We start from the raw sequence: 20,975 nt of genomic DNA, 5'->3' as shown, positions 1-20,975 counted from the left end.
GTGTCTGGGTGGGAGTGTGTGTGTCTGGGTGTGTGTGTGTCTGTGTGTGTGTCTGGGTGTGTGTGTGTTGTGTGTCTGTGTGTCTGTCTGGGAGTGTGTCTGGGTGGGAGTGTGTCTGTGTGTGTCTGGGTGTGTGTGTGTTGTGTGTCTGTGTGTCTGTCTGGGAGTGTGTCTGGGAGTGTGTCTGGGTGGGAGTGTGTCTGTGTGTGTGTCTGGGTGTGTGTGTGTTGTGTGCGTGTCTGGGAGTGTGCCTGGGTGTGTGTCTGGGTGTGTGTGTGTGTCTGGGTGTGTGTGTGTGTCTGGGTGTGTCAATGAGGGTTGTGTGTCTACCACTATCTAGGTCGACTCAGCCTCAAGTGAGAACCTGGTGAGGCGGTGTAGCGTAGTTAACATCGCTACCACTGGGGGAGAGACAAAGGCGGCCGGGCGTGGTGCTGGCCACCCACCCCCTCGTGTGCCGTGCCGACCTTCGTAGGTGCTGCTACTCGCTAACAGCACTTGCCCCTACAGCCTGTTACAGGCTACACGAGGGATCTTTGTCTTTATACGCGTGTAGAGTCCGTACAGTATCATCAACAGCATCATCATAAGCATCAATCAATCGTCATCAGCAATAGTACAGTCATCATCATCAGCAATAGTACGGTCATCATCATCAGCAATAGTACAATCATCATCAGCAATAGTACAGTCAACATCATCAGCAATAGTACAATCATCATCAGCAATAGTACCATCATCAGCAGCAGCAGCATTTACCTTCGCATCCGGTGGAGGCTACCTGGGGGAGCTTTGTCTGTCTCCTTCATAGGCGATGCTGCTGCTGCTACTCACGGCACTTGCCCCGACAGCCACAGAGAGGCTACCTGGGGGAGCTTTGTCTGTGTGCCCTTCATAGGCGATGCTGCTGCTGCTGCTACTCACGGCACTTGCCCCGACAGCCACAGAGAGGCTACCTGGGGGAGCTTTGTCTGTGTGCCCTTCATAGGCGATGCTGCTGCTGCTGCTACTCACGGCACTTGCCCCGACAGCCACAGAGAGGCTACCTGGGGGAGCTTTGTCTGTGTGCCCTTCATAGGCGATGCTGCTGCTACTCACGGCACTTGCCCCGGCAGCCACAGAGAGGCTACCTGGGGGAACTTTGTCTGTGTGGCACGTGACCGGGTCGCGAGCCGGGTCCGTTTGACCGTTTGGGTCTCCACCACCACCATCAGCAGCAGCAGCGACAGTATCATCATCAGTATCATCAGCAGCGACAGTATCATCATCAGTATCATCATCAGCAGCGACAGTATCATCATCAGTATCATCATCAGCAGCGACAGTATCATCATCAGTATCATCATCAGCAGCGACAGTATCATCATCAGTATCATCAGCAGCAGCTACAGTATCATCATCAGTATCATCATCAGCAGCGACAGTATCATCATCAGTATCATCATCAGTATCAGCATCAGCAGCGATATCATCAGCAGCAGCGGCGATATCATCATCAGCAGCGATATCATCAGCAGCAGCGGCGATATCATCATCAGCAGCGACATCATCAGCGGCGATATCATCAGCAGCAGCGACATCATCATCATCAGCAGTGATAGCAGCAGCAGCAGCGATATCAGCAGCAGCGATATCATCATCAGCGATATCATCAGCAGCAGCGATATCATCAGTATCATCAGCAGTATCATCAGCCACTTTACTTCCACTCTCTATAAGCATCATCATCAGCAGCAGCATCGACAGGGACATCATCAGCAGCAGCTATATTATCAGCAGCATCATCAGCAAGTATCAGCATCATCAGCAGTATCATCAGCAAGTATCAGCATCATCAGCAGCGACATCATCAGCAAGTAGCAGCATCAGCAGCAGTATCAGCAGCCACTTTGTCTATATGCATCATCAGCAATATCGACATTAGCTGCGGCAGTATCATCAGCATCAGCAGCATCAATCATCGTCATCAGCAGCAGCATCAATAATCATCATCAGCAGCATCAATCATCGTCATCAGCAGCAGCGTTATCTCCATAGCGACCTCTTCATGGTGATGATGCAGATGATGATGTTTTGGACTCACGCCGTTAAAGCGTTTATAGTGGAGGCATCAGCATCATCATCAGCATCATCGGCATCAACATCATCATCAGCAGCGCTGCGCCATCACTCGCTCTGCGGTTGCCTCATCGGCCGCGCCCGCCTCGCCACGCAGCGGTGAGTGTCTGTGCGGGACTCCCCTAGGTCCACTCGGCCTGAAATGAGTGACCTGGTGCAGCGTGGTAAACATCGCTAGCACAGGGGAGACAAAGGCGGCCGGGGCGTGGCGGTTGTCACCGACTCCCTGGTGAGCCGTGCTGAACTAAAGAGGTGCTCGCTAACAGCACTTGCCCCAACAGCACATGATTGTGTGTGACTGTGAGTGTGATTGTGTAATTGTGTGATTGTGTGTGTGTGACTGTGTGAGTGTGATTGTATGTGATTGTGTGTGAGTGTGTATGTGATTGTGTGTGACTGTGTGTGAGTGTGTATGCGATTGTGTGTGACTGTGATTGTATATGTGAGTGTGTATGTGATTGTGTGTGTGTGTTGAGTGTGATTGTATGTGATTGTGTGTGACTGTGTGTGTATGTGATTGTGTGTGACTGTGTGAGTGTGTATGTGATTGTGTGTGACTGTGTGTGTGTTGAGTGTGATTGTATGTGATTGTGTGTGACTGTGTGAGTGTGTATGTGATTGTGTGTGAGTGTGTATGTGATTGTGTGTGTGTGTATGTGACTGTGTATGTGATTGTATGTGAGTATGTGATTGAGTGTGTATGTGATTGTGTGTGAGTATGTGATTGTGTGTGAGTGTGTATGTGATTTATGTGAGTGAGTATGTGAGTGTGTATGTGATTGTGTGTAGTGTGTATGTGAGTGTGTATGTGAGTGTATGTATCAGTTTCTCATATTGATATAGTACAGTGGATGGATACCTTTATTTTTCATTAATTTCAGCGTATTTATTCATAATTTCACTTCACATATACTTTTGTTCACACCATTGAAACGATGGTAAATGCATCCGAAGTTCAGGTTATTGCACAGAAACTTCGGACCGTCGTGCTAAACGTATCTCTCTTCCACTGCTCTATGCAGGGTCCTGACGTCTCCGCCTGCCTCGGGACTGCCCTGGGTGCTGCTGCTGCTGATCCTCCTCCTCGCTCTGCGATTCCTCGGCTCCAGACTGCGGCGTCAGAGGAAGAGCATCGGGGTGCGTGAGTCACGCCGTGTTGTAGGCTCGGGCAGAGCTCGGGCAAAGCTGTTGGTATAGCTCCCGGCGCTGTGTATACAGCAGCCCCTGCCTTGCCGCTGATCGTCTGTGATTCCTCTTCCTGCTCACCTCTCTCTCTCTCTCTGTACGCGTTACAAGTTGACATGATAGGTAGGGGACCGCAGAGCTTGGGAAATTGTTGGTTGCAGCTACTGCTGCCTTACCGGCTGCTCGTCCGTGGTTCCTCCTCCTCCTGGCGCCTCTGAGTGGGTGAGTGAGTGGATGAGTGAGTCAATGAGTGAGTCAGTGAGTGGGTGAGTGAGTGGGTGAGTGACTGGGTGAGTGAGTGGGTGAGTGAGTGGGTGAGTGACTGGGTGAGTGAGTGGATGAGTGAGTCAGTGAGTGGATGAGTGAGTCAGTGAGTGGGTGGGTGAGTGACTGGGTGAATGCGTGGCTGAGTCAGTGGGTGAGTGAGTTAGTGGGTGGGTGGGTGAGAGAGTGGGTGAGTGACTGGATGAGTGGGTGGGTGAGTGATTGGGTGATTGCGTGGATGAATCAGTGGGTGGGTGAGTTAGTGGGTGGGTGAGTGGGTGGGTGAGAGAGTGGGTGAGTGAGTGAGTGGGTGAGTGAGTGGGTGAGTGAGTGGGTGAGTGACTGGGTGAGTGACTGGGTGAGTGACTGGGTGAATGCGTGGATGAATCAGTGGGTGGGTGAGTTAGTGGGTGGGTGAGTGACTGGGTGAGTGATTGGGTGAATGCATGGCTGAGTCAGTGGGTGAGTGGGTGGGTTAGTGGGTGAGTGGGGGAGTGAGTCGGTGAGTGACTGGGTGAATGCGTGGCTGAGTCAGTGGGTGGGTGAGTTAGTGGGTGGGTGGGTGAGTGGGTGGGTGAGTGGGTGGTGACTGGGTGAGTCGCTGAGTGAGTGGGTGAATGAGTGGGTGAATGCGTGGCTGAGTCAGTGGGTGGGTGAGTTAGTGGGTGGGTGGGTGAGCGGGTGGGTGACTGGGTGAGTCGCTGAGTGAGTGGGTGAGTTAGTGGGTGGGTGAGTGAGTGGGTGGGTGAGTGGGTGATGGGGCTGTTGCCAATGCGCAGTTGCCAGACTTTGGAACAACGCTCTGTCTTTGGTAATAAGACAATCAGAGTCGTTAGATTGGATTTTTCTCCGGATTCTCCGGTTTATCCCTCCACATTTATAATTAAAATCACGCGTTGAGAGTATTTGGCTCCTGCTATAAATCCCCACGTGATGAGCTCTCAAATCTTTTTAACAGCCAAGCTGCTTCTGAAAAACAGCAACATATATCAGGGGTGCCGGAAAATAATTTCGTTTTTCAAATAGGAAACAATGAAAAGGACGTTTGCCTATTCACCTTCCCAATCCGTTTAAGGTGTTCCTGAACGATAGACCATGATGAATTGAGCCGTCCGGCCAATTCCTCTGTGCTCTGACACGGACCTGCTTCAACCGCTGCCAGTCGCAAGTCAAGATCCAGCGTGCGTCCACCCCTCCCTGGACGTTGATCATCATTGAGGAACAAAATGGGCCGCTTATAAAATTTAGCGAACCACCGTTGACACTTTTCTTGCACGTTCAGTGCGTCGGGATGAACACTGCGAATGTGTCTGGCAGCTACCGCTAAAGGGTGCAATGAGGAGCGTGACTCTCTTTGGGGTTCTGCGTCACACGTGGGGGGTAGGGGGCAGGGGCGGGGGTCTTGCAATTTCTGAAAGAAGAAAGGAGAAAATGAATGTAATAAAAAAAAGCCGAAGCTGATGCACTTGTGAAGAAGACGCTTGATTTGAACTTCAGCACGCACAGAAACTTCACGAGCAACCCTCAACATGCAATCACTTGTAAAAGCGACAAAACTTTTCCGGTACCCGCTAATGCATTAGGGGCCGTCCATAAATGACGTCACGCGATTTTGGACGATTTTTGACCCCCCCCCGTCGTCACATGACGTCACAAAAAGTCAGACCCCCCCCTCAAAAATGACGTCACAAAGCTCTACCCCCCCCCAAAAAAAATATAAAACATGCTTCAAATGGCTTTAAACTATTGTTGTCATTGTAGTGCGTATTTAATGTGGCGCTGCACTCTGATGTTGTAGGAGAAAACATTAAAAAGTCAATTTAATTAAGTAGAACGTGTTGTCTATATTTATTTATAAAGTTGCGCATTTTGATGTGACGTCAAATTTCTCAAACCCCCCCCCAGGTGCGTGACGTCATTTATGGACGGCCCCTTACTTTACAGTCCGCGATAACGCGTAAGATGCGTACGCAGGCTGACCATCTAGAAGCATCATCTCAGTGCCTTGTGTGATGACGGTGCTACGCCGAGGCAGACGTACGGCCGCTTATTCCTACTCGCGTGACGTACTGTAGTTCCATTCACTCAATCGCGTTATATCCAATCCGTGTCTGCGTTATAAAAAAAAGTGTTCCCTAACATGTATGCACGTTGAACTTCTTTCGCGCCATACGTAGCCAACCGTGCTAATCGGCGGTGCCGGGGAGGAACAACAAACTACGGATCTCTGTGTGAGTTTATGGGTTTTTATGCGATTCTCCGGGGCTATTTTGGGAGTCTATGGATCTCTGTGTGAGTCTATGGGTTTTTATGTGATTCTACGGATCTATATTGGGAGTCTATGGGTCTCTGTGTGAGTCTATGGGTTTTTATGCGATTCTACGGGTCTATTTTGGGAGTCTATGGGTCTCTGTGTGAGTCTATGGGTTTTATGCGATTCTACCGGTCTATTTTGGGAGTCTATGGGTCTCTGTGTGAGTCTATGGGTTTTATGCGATTCTACCGGTCTATTTTGGGAGTCTATGGGTCTCTGTGTGAGTCTATGGGTTTTTATGCGATTCTACGGATCTATTTTGGGAGTCTATGGGTCTCTGTGTGAGTCTATGGGTTTTTATGCGATTCTACGGGTCTATTTTGGGAGTCTATGGGTCTCTGTGTGAGTCTATGGGTTTTTATGCGATTCTACGGGTCTATTTTGGGAGTCTATGGGTCTCTGTGTGAGTCTATGGGTTTTTATGTGATTCTACGGATCTATATTGGGAGTCTATGGGTCTCTGTGTGAGTCTATGGGTTTTTATGTGATTCTACGGGTCTATTTTGGAGACTATAGGTCTCTGTGTGAGTCTATGGGTTTTATGCGATTCTACCGGTCTATTTTGGGAGTCTATGGGTCTCTGTGTGAGTCTTTGGGTTTTTATGCGATTCTACGGGTCTATTTTGGGAGTCTATGGATCTCTGTCTGAGTCTATGGGTTTTTATGCGATTCTACCGGTCTATTTTGGGAGTTTATGGATCTCTGTGTGAGTCTATGGGTTTTTATGCGATTCTACGGGTCTATTTTGGGATTCTATGGGTCTCTGTGTGAGTCTATGGATTTTTATGCGATTCTACGGGTCTATTTTGGAGTATATGGGTCTCTGTGTGAGTCTATGGGTTGTTATGCGATTCTACGGATCTATTTTGGGAGTCTATGGGTCTCTGTGTGAGTCTATGGGTTTTTATGCGATTCTACGGGTCTATTTTGGGAGTCTATGGGTCTCTGTGTGAGTCTATGGGTTTTATGCGATTCTACCGGTCTATTTTGGGAGTCTATGGGTCTCTGTGTGAGTCTATGGGTTTTTATGCGATTCTACCGGTCTATTTTGGGAGTCTATGGGTCTCTGTGTGAGTCTATGGGTTTTATGCGATTCTACCGGTCTATTTTGGGAGTCTATGGGTCTCTGTGTGAGTCTATGGGTTTTTATGCGATTCTACAGATCTATTTTGGGAGTCTATGGGTCTCTGTGTGAGTCTATGGGTTTTTATGCGATTCTACGGGTCTATTTTGGGAGTCTATGGGTCTCTGTGTGAGTCTATGGGTTTTTATGCGATTCTACGGGTCTATTTTGGGAGTCTATGGGTCTCTGTGTGAGTCTATGGGTTTTTATGTGATTCTACGGATCTATATTGGGAGTCTATGGGTCTCTGTGTGAGTCTATGGGTTTTTATGCGATTCTACGGGTCTATTTTGGAGACTATAGGTCTCTGTGTGAGTCTATGGGTTTTATGCGATTCTACCGGTCTATTTTGGGAGTCTATGGGTCTCTGTGTGAGTCTTTGGGTTTTTATGCGATTCTACGGGTCTATTTTGGGAGTCTATGGATCTCTGTCTGAGTCTATGGGGTTTTATGCGATTCTACCGGTCTATTTTGGGAGTTTATGGATCTCTGTGTGAGTCTATGGGTTTTTATGCGATTCTACGGGTCTATTTTGGGATTCTATGGGTCTCTGTGTGAGTCTATGGATTTTTATGCGATTCTACGGGTCTATTTTGGAGTATATGGGTCTCTGTGTGAGTCTATGGGTTGTTATGCGATTCTACGGATCTATTTTGGGAGTCTATGGGTCTCTGTGTGAGTCTATGGGTTTTTATGCGATTCTACGGGTCTATTTTGGGAGTCTATGGGTCTCTGTGTGAGTCTATGGGTTTTATGCGATTCTACCGGTCTATTTTGGGAGTCTATGGGTCTCTGTGTGAGTCTATGGGTTTTTATGCGATTCTACCGGTCTATTTTGGGAGTCTATGGGTCTCTGTGTGAGTCTATGGGTTTTCATGCGATTCTACGGGTCTATTTTGGAGTCTATGGTTCTCTGTGTAAGGCTATGGGTTTTTATGCGATTCTACGGGTCTGTTTTGGGAGTCTATGGGTCTCTGTGTGAGTCTATGGGTTTTTATGTGATTCTACGGATCTATTTTGGGAGTCTATGGGTCTCTGTGTGAGTCTATGGGTTTTTATGCGATTCTACGGGTCTATTTTGGAGTCTATGGGTCTCTGTGTGAATCTATGGGTTTTTATGTGATTCTACGGATCTATTTTGGGAGTCTATGGATCTCTGTGGGAGTCTATGGGTTTTTATGCGATTCTACGGGTCTATTTTGGAGTCTATGGTTCTCTGTGTGAGTTTATGGGTTTTTATGCGATTCTACGGGTCTGTTTTGGGAGTCTATGGGTCTCTGTGTGAGTCTATGGGTTTTTATGCGATTCTACGGGTATATTTTGGGAGTCTATGGGTCTCTGTGTGAGTCTGGGTTTGTATGCGATTCTACGGGTCTATTTTGGGAGTCTATGGGTCTCTGTGTGAGTCTATGGGTTTTTATGCGATTCTACGGGTCTGTTTTGGGAGTCTATGGGTCTCTGTGTGAGTCTATGGGTTTTTATGCGATTCTACGGATCTATTTTGGGAGTCTATGGGTCTCTGTGTGAGTCTATGGGTTTTTATGCGATTCTACGGGTCTATTTTGGGAGTCCAAGGATCTCTGTGTGAGTCTATGGGTTTTATGCGATTCTATGGGTCTCGTAATAGGTTTTCACCCTTTTATCTGGCACAAAAACTGACACATTTATACAAGGGATCATGTTTGCAATAACCACAACACAAGTAGTCAAAATGCAAACAAAAAATACAACTCTGATAATATGCACTGTCCTTTGTGAGTCTATGGGATGTCTATGTAAGTCAGCGTGACTCTGTGTGAGTCTCTGGGTCTTTATATGAGTCTGTAGCTCTCTGTGCATGAGTCTGTGGGTCTCTATAATCCATGAGCTCCTCTCTCTGCCTCTCAGTGTAATCATCATCATGGTCTATCCACTGCTGGATGAAGATCAATGTGGTGATGATGATGTCTCTACCCTATGTGATGAGTCCATGGGTCTCTGTGTGTTGAGTCTGTGGGTCTCTGTGTGAGTCTGTGGGTCTCTGTGTGAAGCTGTGGGTCTCTGTGTGAGTCTGTGGGTCTGTGTGTGTTGAGTCTTTGGGTTTCTGTGGGGTGAGTCTGTGGGTTTCTCAATGAGTCTGTGGGTCTCTGTGTGAGTCCGTGGGTCTCTGTGTGAGTCTGTGGGTCTCTATGTGAGTCCGTGGGTCTCTGTGTGAGTCCGTGGGTCTCTGTGTGAGTCTGTGGGTCTCTGTGTGAGCCCGTGGGTCTCTGGGCGAGTCTGTGGGTCTCTGTGTGAGTCTGTGGGTCTCTGTGTGAGTCTGTTGGTCTCTGTGTGATGCTGTGGGTCTCTGTGTGAGTCTGTGGGTCTGTGTGTGTTGAGTCTTTGGGTTTCTGTGTGGTGAGTCTGTGGGTCTCTGTGTGAGTCTGTGGCTCTCTGTGTATGAATTTCTCTGCCTCTCAGTGTAATCATCATCACGGTCTATCCACTTTTGGATAAGTCTCCACCATTTGTGTGCGAGCTCCCTAGTCCACGTGCCCCTCTCTGTCGTGAGCGCCGCCGTTTCTCCTCCTTCACCGCGTAGGCACCAACGTGTCGCTCGGACGCGGCCCTTCGGCCCGTCGCTGGGAAGCCGTCGGCCCCGAGCGCGGACCGGGAGGAGGCCGGGCGCGGGCAGCCCGGATCCGGGACACCCGGGCCTGGGACGGCCAAGCCAGAGGATGCGAAGCGACGGGCCGATGGGCCCCGGCAGCAGCGGTCGCTACTGGCGGCCCTGGCGTGGTGGACGTTGGGCACCCGCCGGGAGGTCGCGGGCCTGCGGGCCCGGCTAGCGGAGCTGGAGTCCAACTGGGGCCGTCCCCTCGCGGAGGAGAGAGAGCCGACCGAGTGAGTGAACGGCTCTTCACTCACCACCGACCACTCTCGCTCACCCCGATGCTCACCCCGACGACTCTCACCCCAAATGGCAGCCCGACTCTGACTCCGACTCTCAACCTGAATCTGAACCTGACAGCCTGCGGTAGGGAGAGTGTCTGGGTGACTGTGTGGTTAGGGGTAGGGAGAGTGTCTGGGTGACTGTGTAGTTAGGGGTAGGGAGCGTGTCTGGGTGACTGTGTAGTTAGGGGTAGGGAGCGTGTCTGGGTGACTGTGTAGTTAGGGGTAGGCAGAGTGTCTGGGTGACTGTGTAGTTAGGGGCAGGGAGAGTGTCTGGGTGACTGTGTAGTTAGGGGTAGGGAGAGTGTCTGGGTGACTGTGTAGTTAGGGGTAGGGAGAGTGTCTGGGTGGCTGTGTAATTAGGGATAGGGAGAGTGTCTGGGTGACTGTGTAGTTAGGGGTAGGAAGAGTGTCTGGGTGACTGTGTAGTTAGGAGTAGGGAGAGTGTCTGGGTGACTGTAGTTAGGGGTAGGGAGAGTGTCTGGGTGACTGTGTGGTTAGGGGTAGGGAGAGTGTCTGGGTGACTGTGTGGTTAGGGGTAGGGAGAGTGTCTGGGTGACTGTGTAGTGAGGGGTAGGGTGAGTGTCTGGGTGACTGTGTAGTTAGGTGTAGGGAGAGTGTCTGGGTGACTGTGTGGTTAGGGGTAGGGAGAGTGTCTGGGTGACTGTGTAGTTAGGAGTAGGGAGAGTGTCTGGGTGACTGTAGTTAGGGGTAGGGAGAGTGTCTGGGTGACTGTGTGGTTAGGGGTAGGGAGAGTGTCTGGGTGACTGTGTGGTTAGGGGTAGGGAGAGTGTCTGGGTGACTGTGTAGTTAGGGGTAGGGTGAGTGTCTGGGTGACTGTGTAGTTAGGTGTAGGGAGAGTGTCTGGGTGACTGTGTGGTTAGGGGTAGGGAGAGTGTCTGGGTGACTGTGTGGTCAGCGGTAGGGAGAGTGTCTGGGTGACTGTGTGGTTAGGGGTAGGGAGAGTGTCTGGGTGGCTGTGTGGTTAGGGGTAGGGAGAGTGTCTGGGTGACTGTAGTTAGGGGTAGGGAGAGTGTCTGGGTGACTGTGTAGTTAAGGGTAGGGAGAGTGTCTGGGTGACTGTGTAGTTAGGGGTAGGGAGAGTGTCTGGGTGACTGTGTAGTTAGGGGTAGGGAGAGTGTCTGGGTGACTGTGTAGTTAGGGGTAGGGAGAGTGTCTGGGTGGCTGTGTAGTTAGGGGTAGGGAGAGTGTCTGGGTGACTGTGTGGTTAGGGGTAGGGAGAGTGTCTGGGTGACTGTGTGGTTAGGGGTAGGGAGAGTGTCTGGGTGACTGTGTGGTTAGGGGTAGGGAGAGTGTCTGGGTGACTGTGTAGTTAGGGGTAGGGAGAGTGTCTGGGTGACTGTGTAGTTAGGGGTAGGGAGAGTGTCTGGGTGGCTGTGTAGTTAGGGGTAGGGAGAGTGTCTGGGTGACTGTGTAGTTAGGGGTAGGTAGAGAGTCTGGGTGACTGTGTGGTTAGGGGTAGGGAGAGTGTCTGGGTGACTGTATAGTTAGGGGTAGGGAGAGTGTCTGGGTGACTGTGTGGTGAGAGGTAGGGAGAGTGTCTGGGTGGCTGTGTAGTGAGGGGTAGGGAGAGTGTCTGGGTGACTGTGTGGTTAGGGGTAGGGAGAGTGTCTGGGTGACTGTGTAGTTAGGGGTAGTGAGAGTGTCTGGGTGACTGTGTGGTTAGGGGTAGGGAGAGTGTCTGGGTGACTGTGTGGTTAGGGGTAGGGAGAGTGTCTGGGTGACTGTGTAGTTAGGGGTAGGGAGAGTGTCTGGGTGACTGTGTAGTTAGGGGTAGGGAGAGTGTCTGGGTGGCTGTGTAGTTAGGGGTAGGGAGAGTGTCTGGGTGACTGTGTAGTTAGGTAGAGTGTCTGGGTGACTGTGTGGTTAGGGGTAGGGAGAGTGTCTGGGTGACTGTGTAGTTAGGTAGAGTGTGTGGGTGACTGTGTAGTTAGGGGTAGGGAGAATGTCTGGGTGACTGTGTAGTTAGGGGTAGGGAGAGTGTCTGGGTGACTGTGTGGTTAGGGGTAGGGAGAGTGTCTGGGTGACTGTGTAGTTAGGGGTAGGGAGAGTGTCTGGGTGACTGTGTGGTGAGGGGTAGGGAGAGTGTCTGGGTGACTGTGTGGTTAGGGGTAGGGAGAGTGTCTGGGTGACTGTGTGGTTAGGGGTAGGGAGAGTGTCTGGGTGGCTGTGTGGTTAGGGGTAGGGAGAGTGTCTGGGTGACTGTGTGGTTAGGGGTAGGGAGAGTGTCTGGGTGACTGTAGTTAGGGGTAGGGAGAGTGTCTGGGTGACTGTGTGGTTAGGGGTAGGGAGAGTGTCTGGGTGACTGTGTGGTTAGGGGTAGGGAGAGTGTCTGGGTGACAGTGTGGTTAGGGGTAGGGAGAGTGTCTGGGTGACTGTGTGGTTAGGGGTAGGAAGAGTGTCTGGGTGACTGTGTGGTTAGGGGTAGGGAGAGTGTCTGGGTGACTGTAGTTAGGGATAGGGAGAGTGTCTGGGTGACTGTGTGGTTAGGGGTAGGGAGAGTGTCTGGGTGACTGTGTGGTTAGGGGTAGGGAGAGTGTCTGGGTGGCTGTGTAGTTAGGGGAAGTGAGAGTCTTGCATAATTTAGGGCATTTATTAATGATCTGGTGGCCATCCAGTTACCAAAACTTCCACAAAATACCCGTGACATTAAATAATTATATATTTTTATTTAACTTGACCAAATTCCATTACTACTAGATTCAACTTATATTGTTTTGAATATTGTCATGCGATTAACGTCTCCAGACATGGGAAAATGTGTGCATATAAAGTTACTCGAAGGGACCTCAGAAGACCTTCCTTGATATCGTGATATCACCTTCTGCTAAACTAAAACTAAACTAAAACTGCATGCATGATACAGGTTTTTTGGGGGGTGCTGTATATTTGCTCTCCAACACACCGGTGTGCTGTACTCATAGCGAATTGGCACGTTTTGTTTACGTGACAAATCTTACTAATTGGCTGTGTCGAGTGGTGGAGAGTTTAACGACACATTGATATTCACGTGATCTCACCCAAAAAAGCTGTATTATGCGTGATATTGGTCGCAAAAGCCAACACGTGTTCAACTAAAACGATTTAAATACCAGGTAAGGCCCACTGAGCTATGTAGCTTCTTTTCAGAGGCAACTTGGCCACAAACGACAGCTCACCGAAGTGGCTTTTCATCACGTGTGGAATGTATAGCAGCAGCCCAAACTCTAAATTCACCACACAGACATCCATAAATGCACACAAAGCCTTAGATTAACATTGAGACCCATAGACTCAAAAGCCAGAGACCCATAGGCTCACCACACAGAGACCCACAGACTCACCACATAGAGACCCACAGACTCACCACACAGGGACCTATAGACTCACCACCAAGATACTTATGTTATGGTGCAAATGACGACGCAGAGGCAGGTCTTCGTAGGGGCTTACAACAGGGTTTATTACGGGCTTACGCCTAACACGGGACGGAACTAGTATATATCTCCCTGGGGGTAGGGTACTGGGAACCCTACCACACCGACTATCCGGGCTCTTCCCACTGCACCGGCCGAAGGCTAAACCAACTTAGGCCGGCCGGGTGAAGCAGCCACCCTTAGCCTCGTTTTCGATTACAGTAGCCTTTATAATAAGCAGTACTGTGCCTGTCTTTTTCTAGACCTGTCCAAAGCTTTTGATGCAGTAGACCACAACACCCTGCTTAGTAAACTAAGTTGTCTCGGTTTTTCCGAAAACGCATTAAAATGGTTACAAAATTACCTCTTTTCTCGCACCCAAACTGTATTTACAGATGGTTTGAGGTCAGTGTTAAGATAACAAAAGGGGTTCAACAGGGTTCCATCCTCGGCCCCCTTTTGTTCTCTCTTTATGTCAATGACTTGGGCACTGACCTGGATCATTCCAGGATAAACCTTTTTGCAGATGACACGATACTGATTACTGCTGGCCGCTCTCCGGATGACGTGATTTCTAAGCTACAGGGTGATTTAAACAAACTACAACATCAGCTAGTTGCTTTTAAACTAGTCCTGAATACCTCCAAAACCAAGGTGCTATGCTTCTCACCAGGACTAAAGCAGGAAGTTATTTTTTCCCCAATTACATTCCATAAATAATTATCAAATAGAGAAAGTCAAGATCTATAAGTATCTTGGGGTCATCTTGGATTCAATACTGAATTTTGAAGATCACATTGATTATATTGGTAAAAAGACAAAAATAAAAATTGGTTTTCAGTATCGACACAAGCACTGCTTCCCCCAAATGTTCCGTTTGGAATTGATAAAAGCTACCATACTGCCTCTACTTGACTACTGTGACATCGTGTATAAATCAGCCTCAAGTACTGTACTGAAGAAGCTTGATTCCATCTATCACTCGGCCTTGAGATTTACATTGAACTGCCCATATAAGACTCACCACTGTGATCTCTACATTGGGTCAAACTTAACATCTCTTAATGTTCGACGGCTTGTGCACCAGATCTTATTTATTCACGATGTACTTACAAAAAAATCCACAGACTACCTGCTGGATCTCCTCTCTGTTTCAAAGAACAAATTTGGCCTCAGATCTTCGCTCATTTACCAGCTTCACATTTCCTATTGCCGTACAAAAACTGGAGGAAGGGCCTTTGCTATTGATGCCCCCAAGGTCAGCAATGCTATTGCCAATAAACTGCAACTTGAATCTCTACCAATGAGATCTTCTCTCAAAATTGCTCTAGAGGAGTTGTACACCCCTAGCTGCCACTGCTATTCATTGGCGTAAAATAAAATAAAATGTTTCGCTCCAGATGACGCTGCAAAGTATTATCTGTATTTTGATTTAGCGTGCTGACCTTAAAGGTGCATTGAAAAACTTGATACTCCGACTGATGCTTCTGTTGTTGTGGAGTAACTCATGCAGCCAGCTATGGCTCTAGGATTTGGTGTTACATGTTATTTATGTAGTTTATTGTAAAAATCCGGTCACAGTCCCTATGATCACGTTTCGTTGCAATCATGGCTTTATTTTTTGGTGATTTCGAAAAGTTTTTTGGTTTGGCCATGTTTATTTGTTGTAGTACGGAGTTAGATTGATGGCCTTAATTTAAGTTTTCTTGTGGTTGTTGTTGTTGTTGTTTGACTTGCATCCCACTGGGATTATTTGCACACAGCGTTGGTGTACGGTGCTTTTTTCAGGAATATTTTTGCCGCGTTTTTTCCATGGATTTTCTGTTTGCACAGTCACACAAAGTCACTTTAAGATGTTTTTCTTGTTCGTGTTTTTGTTTTTTTGTTTGTTGCGGTTGCACCCGATTCAAGAGCCGAATGGCTCACAGGGCTACACCAAAATCAATGAAAACTGAAACTGAAACTACCCCGGGTCCCAACTTCCACCCTCTCACATTCCCGGCTGTCACGACGACCCCGCTCACATCACGGGTTCCAGCTTAAGTACCCCAGGGGGACATGACGTCACCGCCCCGCCCCCCCATGTGCACGACGTCACGTCGCGTGACGTCATCGTACCGGAAGGTCCGCCTGACGTCACTTCTTGTGACGTCACCGCACCAGAGGGTGAGCGTGGCGTAACGTCACCAACTACTCCTCTCTAACGTGGCTTATGTGGAAATCTACAGCAGCAGCTAAATAATATAACCGCGTGATGTTCAGTCTAAATGTGGAGGGAAAAAACGAAAGATCTGGAGAAAAATCCACGCGACCACCACGGGGAGAAAGAAATAGAGAATACGCCAACTCCAAATGTCGAGCAGCAGGCAACGTCAGGGTCCAGGATCGAATCCACGAGCTCCTGCATACCTCATGCATCACATACAGTACATCACATACAGTACATACAAACAAAGATCCCCCCTATAGCCTGAACAGACCGTTATGGCAAGTGCTGTTAAGCGAGCACAAACCAAACCACCGCAGCGCCCCCCCCCCCCCCCCGAAGCAGTCCTGTGATGTCCCCCTTCTGCCGGTGCGCCAGGCCTCGACTGCAGCTCCACGAGGCGACGGAGCCGTGCTGGCCCCGCTCGCTGGAGCTGCGCGTCGAGCGACTCGAGGCCGAGAGGGGGGAGCCCCGCGGCCACGGCTGGGGGCGACCCTCGGGCGGTCGCAGGGGAGGAGGAGGAGGAGGAGGGGGGGCGGCAGACGGCGGTCCCGGAGAGGGCGGCCCGGAGCGGCTGCGGAGACGTCACGGGGAGGTAGGGGGGGTGGGGGTGGGTGCGGTGGTTATGAGATGTTAACTCCGTCACCGGGTATGCGAGAAGTCGTGGGTCCGATCCCTGATGATGCCTGTTGTGTGTTCTTTGGAGTTTGTGCGTGAGAGACGGAGTCGACTCCGCCTCGAATGAGTACCTGGTGTGGTGATGTGTTGTAAACATGGACGCTGGGGGAGACAAAGGTGGTCGGGCGTGGTGCTGGCCACCCACCCCCATGCGTACCGTTCCGGCCTTCATACGTGCTATACAACAGCACTTGCCCCAACAGTCTGGTAAGGCTACATGGGGGATCTTTGTTTCCATGAGGGGCGCTGCGGTGGCTATGAGATGTGGATTCGATCCCAGCGACCCAGACGACGCCTGTTGGCATGATGTTTAGAAGAAAAACCATGCGACCACGGGAAGAGAACATGAAAACTCCAAATAGACCTCCTGCATACCAGGTGAGGTCGTTAACATCTCTCCACAATGTAAACTATATTGTGGAATAATGAAGGAGGTCGTGGGTTCGATCCCGACCCTGATGACGCTGAATATTTGGAGTTTGCATGTCCCTCTGCCCGTGGTTGTGTGGATTTTTCTCTGGATCCTCCAGTTTTTCCCTCCAGATACATAATTAACATTACCCGTTTCGTTAAGCCATCATTTGGTAACTAAAATAGTATTTTTTGTATTAGTTTAGTCTATCTGTCTCTGTATGGTGAGTCTATGGGTCTCTGTGTGGTGAGTCTATGGGTCTCTGTGTGGTGAGTCTATGGGTCTCGGTGTGGTAAGTCTATGGGTCTCTGTGTGAGTCTGTGGGCCTCTGTGTGAGTCAGGGCCTCCGTGTGGCGACTCCATGATAAGCCACTCGGTTGAGCTGTCATTTGTGATCGCCAGGTCGCTTCTCAAAAAGAGCTACGTAGCTCAGTGGGCCTGACCTGGTAAAATAAAATAATATTTGTAATTTTTTTAGGTCACGGAGGAGCCGAGGTTGAGAAGGAGTGACACGGAGGGCGAGGACGAGTGCCGAGAGTCGGACTCAGAAGTAGAGAGCGGTCACGGGGAGGGGGTCACAGGCCATTGTGGAGCTCTGAGTCCGCGCGTGCAAAGCAGTCACGGATGGGAGGTCAAGGACGAGCTCGTCAGGGGAGAGTCGGACTCCAGGAGCAATCTCACGAAGGTCACGGAAGCTTTCGGAGATCCGAGTCCAAGCGTGGGAAGTGGTCACGGCAAGGAGTTGACGGAAGAGCCTGTACAGACTGGGTCGATGGTGAGCAGAAGTCACGAGGAAGTCACGGATCGCTGCTGCCTGAGGATTAGCCTCGGAGTGGTCACGGGGGAATGTCACGGGGCGGACTCCGTCGTGGTAAGCAGTCGTGGGGAGGTGGCGGAAGAGCTTACGGTTACGATGGGCAGTCATGGGAAGGATATGCGAGAGGGTACAGAGGCCGGATCAAGAGGTGGTCACGTGGGGGTCACGGAAGTGTGTGCGGAGACTGGGTCAAGGTCAAGAAGCGGTCTCAACGACGTCACAGACCAGAAGCACTTGAGGAGCAGTCACGTGGAGGTCACGAAAGTGTGTACGGAGCCTGGGTTCAGAAGCGGTCACATCGAGGTCACGGAAGTGTGTACACAGACTGAGTTAAGGTCAAGAAGCTGTCTCAACGAGGTCACGGACCAGTGCCACCTGAGAAGCAGTCACGTGCAGGTCACGGAGGTGTGTACGGAGCCTGGGTCGAGGTCCAAATGTGGTCACGTGGAGGTCACGGAGGTGTGTACGGAGCCTGGGTCGAGATCCAGGAGCGGTCTCAATGACGTCGCAGACCAGTGCCACCTGAGAAGCAGTCACGCAGAGGTCCCGGAGGTGTGTACGGAGTCCGGATCGAGGTTCAGAAGCGGCCGTGAAGAAGCCACGGATCAGTGCCAGGGAAGAAGCGGGGACGGGAGGGAGGCAGCGGAGACCCGTGGGACGAAGCCGCAGGTCGGCCACACGCCCTGCCCCGTATCGAGAAGCAGCCACGGGGAGACGAGAGCGGAGCACGGAGCGCCGGACTCGACGTTCAGAGGCGGTCACGCGGAGGACGTGGAGGAGGAGCGGGAGGAGGGGCGTCAAGCCCCGAGTTCGAGGCAGGGGAGCAGCAACAAGATTCCGGAGCGGTGCCTCCACGTGCCCTCGCCGCTTTCGCGAGAGGGTCACGGGAGGGGCAGAGGAGAGCACGGAGAGCCGGACTCGATGTTGAGATGCGGTCACACGGAGGGGAGAGAAGTGCGCGGGTGCTCGGAGTCAGATGGGAGGAGAGGTCACGGGGAGGTGACAAACCAGTGTCGCTGGCCGAACACGGACATCAGGAACGGTCCCGGGGAGATCCGGGAACAGTTCGGAGCGTCGGAGTCGAGGTTGAGATGCGGTCCCGGGGAGGTCCGGGAACAGTTCGGAGCGTCGGAGTCGAGGTTGAGATGCGGTCCCGGGGAGGTCCGGGAACAGTTCGGAGCGTCGGAGTCGAGGTTGAGATGCGGTCCCGGGGAGGTCCGGGAACAGTTCGGAGCGTCGGAGTCGAGGTTGAGATGCGGTCCCGAGGAGGTCCGGGAACAGTTCGGAGCGTTGGAATCGAGGTTGAGATGCGGTCCCGGGGAGGTCCGGGAACAGTTCGGAGCGTCGGAGTCGAGGTTGAGATGCGGTTCCGAGGAGGCCCGGGAACAGTTCGGAGCGTCGGAGTCGAGGTTGAGATGCGGTTCCGGGGAGATCCGGGAAGAGTTCGGAGCGTCGGAGTCGAGGTTGAGATGCGGTCCTGGGGAGGTCCGGGAACAGTTCGGAATGTCAGAGTCGAGGGTAAGAAGCCGTCACGGGGAGGATGCCACAAGCAATGACCGTTGCCTCGGAGAAGCAAGAGAAGTGCGCGGGTGCCCGGAGTCAGAGTGGAGGAGAGGCGATGGCGGGGAGGTGTCCGACGACTGTCACTGGCCCGACACGGACCCACGGCCTCAGGGCCCAGGCCGGAGGAGTACGGCCGCAGCGGAGGAGCGGTGTCGGGGCGAGGGGAGGAGGATGGCCACTGACATCTGCTGTACGAACGCCAGCGGCGGCGGCGGCGGCAGGCGCAGTGCCCCCTGCGATGTCGGGGAATGCGACAGCGTCTGTAGCTACAGCAGCGGCAGCAAGTGCGGCAGTGGAGGTGGTCGTGGTGCGGATGATGACGAGGATGAGGGTGATGATGGTGATGAGGATGTAGAAGGCATGGGATGGAGCGAGGAAGCTTGGAAGAGCTACCGCGCCGCTCAGAAACTTCTGGAATCCAACTACAGCTGCAACCGAGTCCGCTGGGCCGATGAGGAGGATGAGGAGGGCAGAGATGACGACTTTTACGACCATAAGCGCTCCGCAGCATTCTCCACCACGCGATGAATTGTATTGGGCACATTGTAAACTGTATTGGGCACATTGTAAACTGTATTGGGCACATTGTAAACTGTATTGGGCACATTGTAAACTGTATTGGGCACATTGTAAACTGTATTGGGCACATTGTAAACTGTATTGGGCACATTGTAAACTGTATTGGGCACGTTGTAAACTGTATTGGGCACATTGTAAACTGTATTGGGCACATTGTAAACTGTATTGGGCACATTGTAAACTGTATTGGGCACGTTGTAAACTGTATTGGGCACGTTGTAAACTGTATTGGGCACATTGTAAACTGTATTGGGCACATTGTAAACTGTATTGGGCACATTGTAAACTGTATTGGGCACATTGTAAACTGTATTGGGCACATTGTAAACTGTATTGGGCACATTGTAAACTGTATTGGGCACATTGTAACCTGTAATGGGGACATTGTATTGGGGACAATGTAAACTGTATTGGGCACGTTGTAAACTGTATTGGGCACGATAAGGTAATTAAAGCTTTCGTGACTGCATAAAATTACTCATTGTTTTTTTCGGTAAAGTCACGTATGTAGAAATACAATAAAATTATATTAAAACAAAAAAAACAATCACGACGTTTCGATCACAACACAAGCGATCTTCATCAGGTGTCAAGAACAAATCACGGAGGTAAATACAACAAAAAAGATGAGAGACGAGAATTCAACAAACCTGAAAAAACATTATGTGAAGCACATCCAGTCAGGCCAACAACACAGTTAGACACTTCCTGGCGGACCACGAATTTCAGAAGAGTGTTAAATCGCGTGTTCAACTTCTGGATTGCAAAAAACCAGCATAGACAGTGAAAATACGAGGTACATGGTCAGTAGGAAATACGGACAGAGAGGCAAGGAGAGAGAGAGGGATGAACAGCAGCTTAAATAGGAGGGGCCAGAAAGAGAGTGGCAGCTCATCTTGCATATACACAGAAGCGGGAGCGGGGGGTGGGAACAGGTTTGGGGTGCACATTTAGGACATAAATGCAACGGTAACTTCCCCGTAGAAGTGTGTTGATAAGGTAATTAAAGCTTTCGTGACTGGGCACATTGTAAACTGTATTGGGGACAATGGATTGTGTACGTGATTACATCTCAATTGTTGATTAAAATAAAACTCGGGGTCAATGGTTTGGCTATGATCCACGTTCAGTTGACGCATTATCAACAATAATTCCATCTCGTCAAGGATCGTAAACTCCGGTCATCCTCGCAGCAGCAGCTCTGGGGCTCGCCATCGAACAAAGACCGGTGGAACCAATCGCATGGCGCTTTCAGATGCGCTTCTGCGGCTGTCTGGAACGTGCTTCCTTCCGATATTAGGAGCAACTGGGAGCTATGGGCTTTTAAGTCATCATCTAGATTGAAAACTAATTTCGTTAGAACTGCTTTGTGTGTAACCGTTTGTCGTCC

At 50.6% G+C, this 20,975-nt stretch overlaps 1 protein-coding gene across 3 annotated transcripts; it reads left to right on the top strand.

The window, feature by feature from the left end:
- On the top strand, window positions 1–20,719 carry LOC142906491 (uncharacterized). Of its 3 annotated transcripts, none has more exons than XM_076054376.1 (6): window positions 1–367; window positions 3,141–3,255; window positions 5,745–5,798; window positions 9,565–9,866; window positions 15,915–16,131; window positions 17,105–20,719. In XM_076054376.1, exons 1-6 carry the CDS (start codon window positions 312–314, stop codon window positions 19,532–19,534), a joined length of 3,174 nt encoding a protein of 1,057 aa, XP_075910491.1. In that variant the 5' UTR covers window positions 1–311; the 3' UTR covers window positions 19,535–20,719. The 3 variants fall into 3 exon arrangements, with proteins under 3 accessions (XP_075910491.1, XP_075910488.1, XP_075910490.1); XM_076054373.1 differs by lacking the exon at window positions 1–367 and adding an exon at window positions 982–2,217; XM_076054375.1 differs by lacking the exons at window positions 1–367; window positions 5,745–5,798 and adding an exon at window positions 982–2,217.
- Window positions 20,720–20,975: the final 256 nt, after the last annotated feature.

This window comes from Petromyzon marinus, chromosome 66, assembly GCF_048934315.1.
Source record: "Petromyzon marinus isolate PM22_M1 ecotype Great Lakes invasive population chromosome 66, UKy_Petmar_22M1.pri1.0, whole genome shotgun sequence".
NCBI classification, from domain to species: domain Eukaryota; kingdom Metazoa; phylum Chordata; class Hyperoartia; order Petromyzontiformes; family Petromyzontidae; genus Petromyzon; species Petromyzon marinus.
The sequence above is the reverse complement of the archived record's forward strand: the minus strand, read 5'-3'. Positions and strand labels throughout refer to the sequence as shown.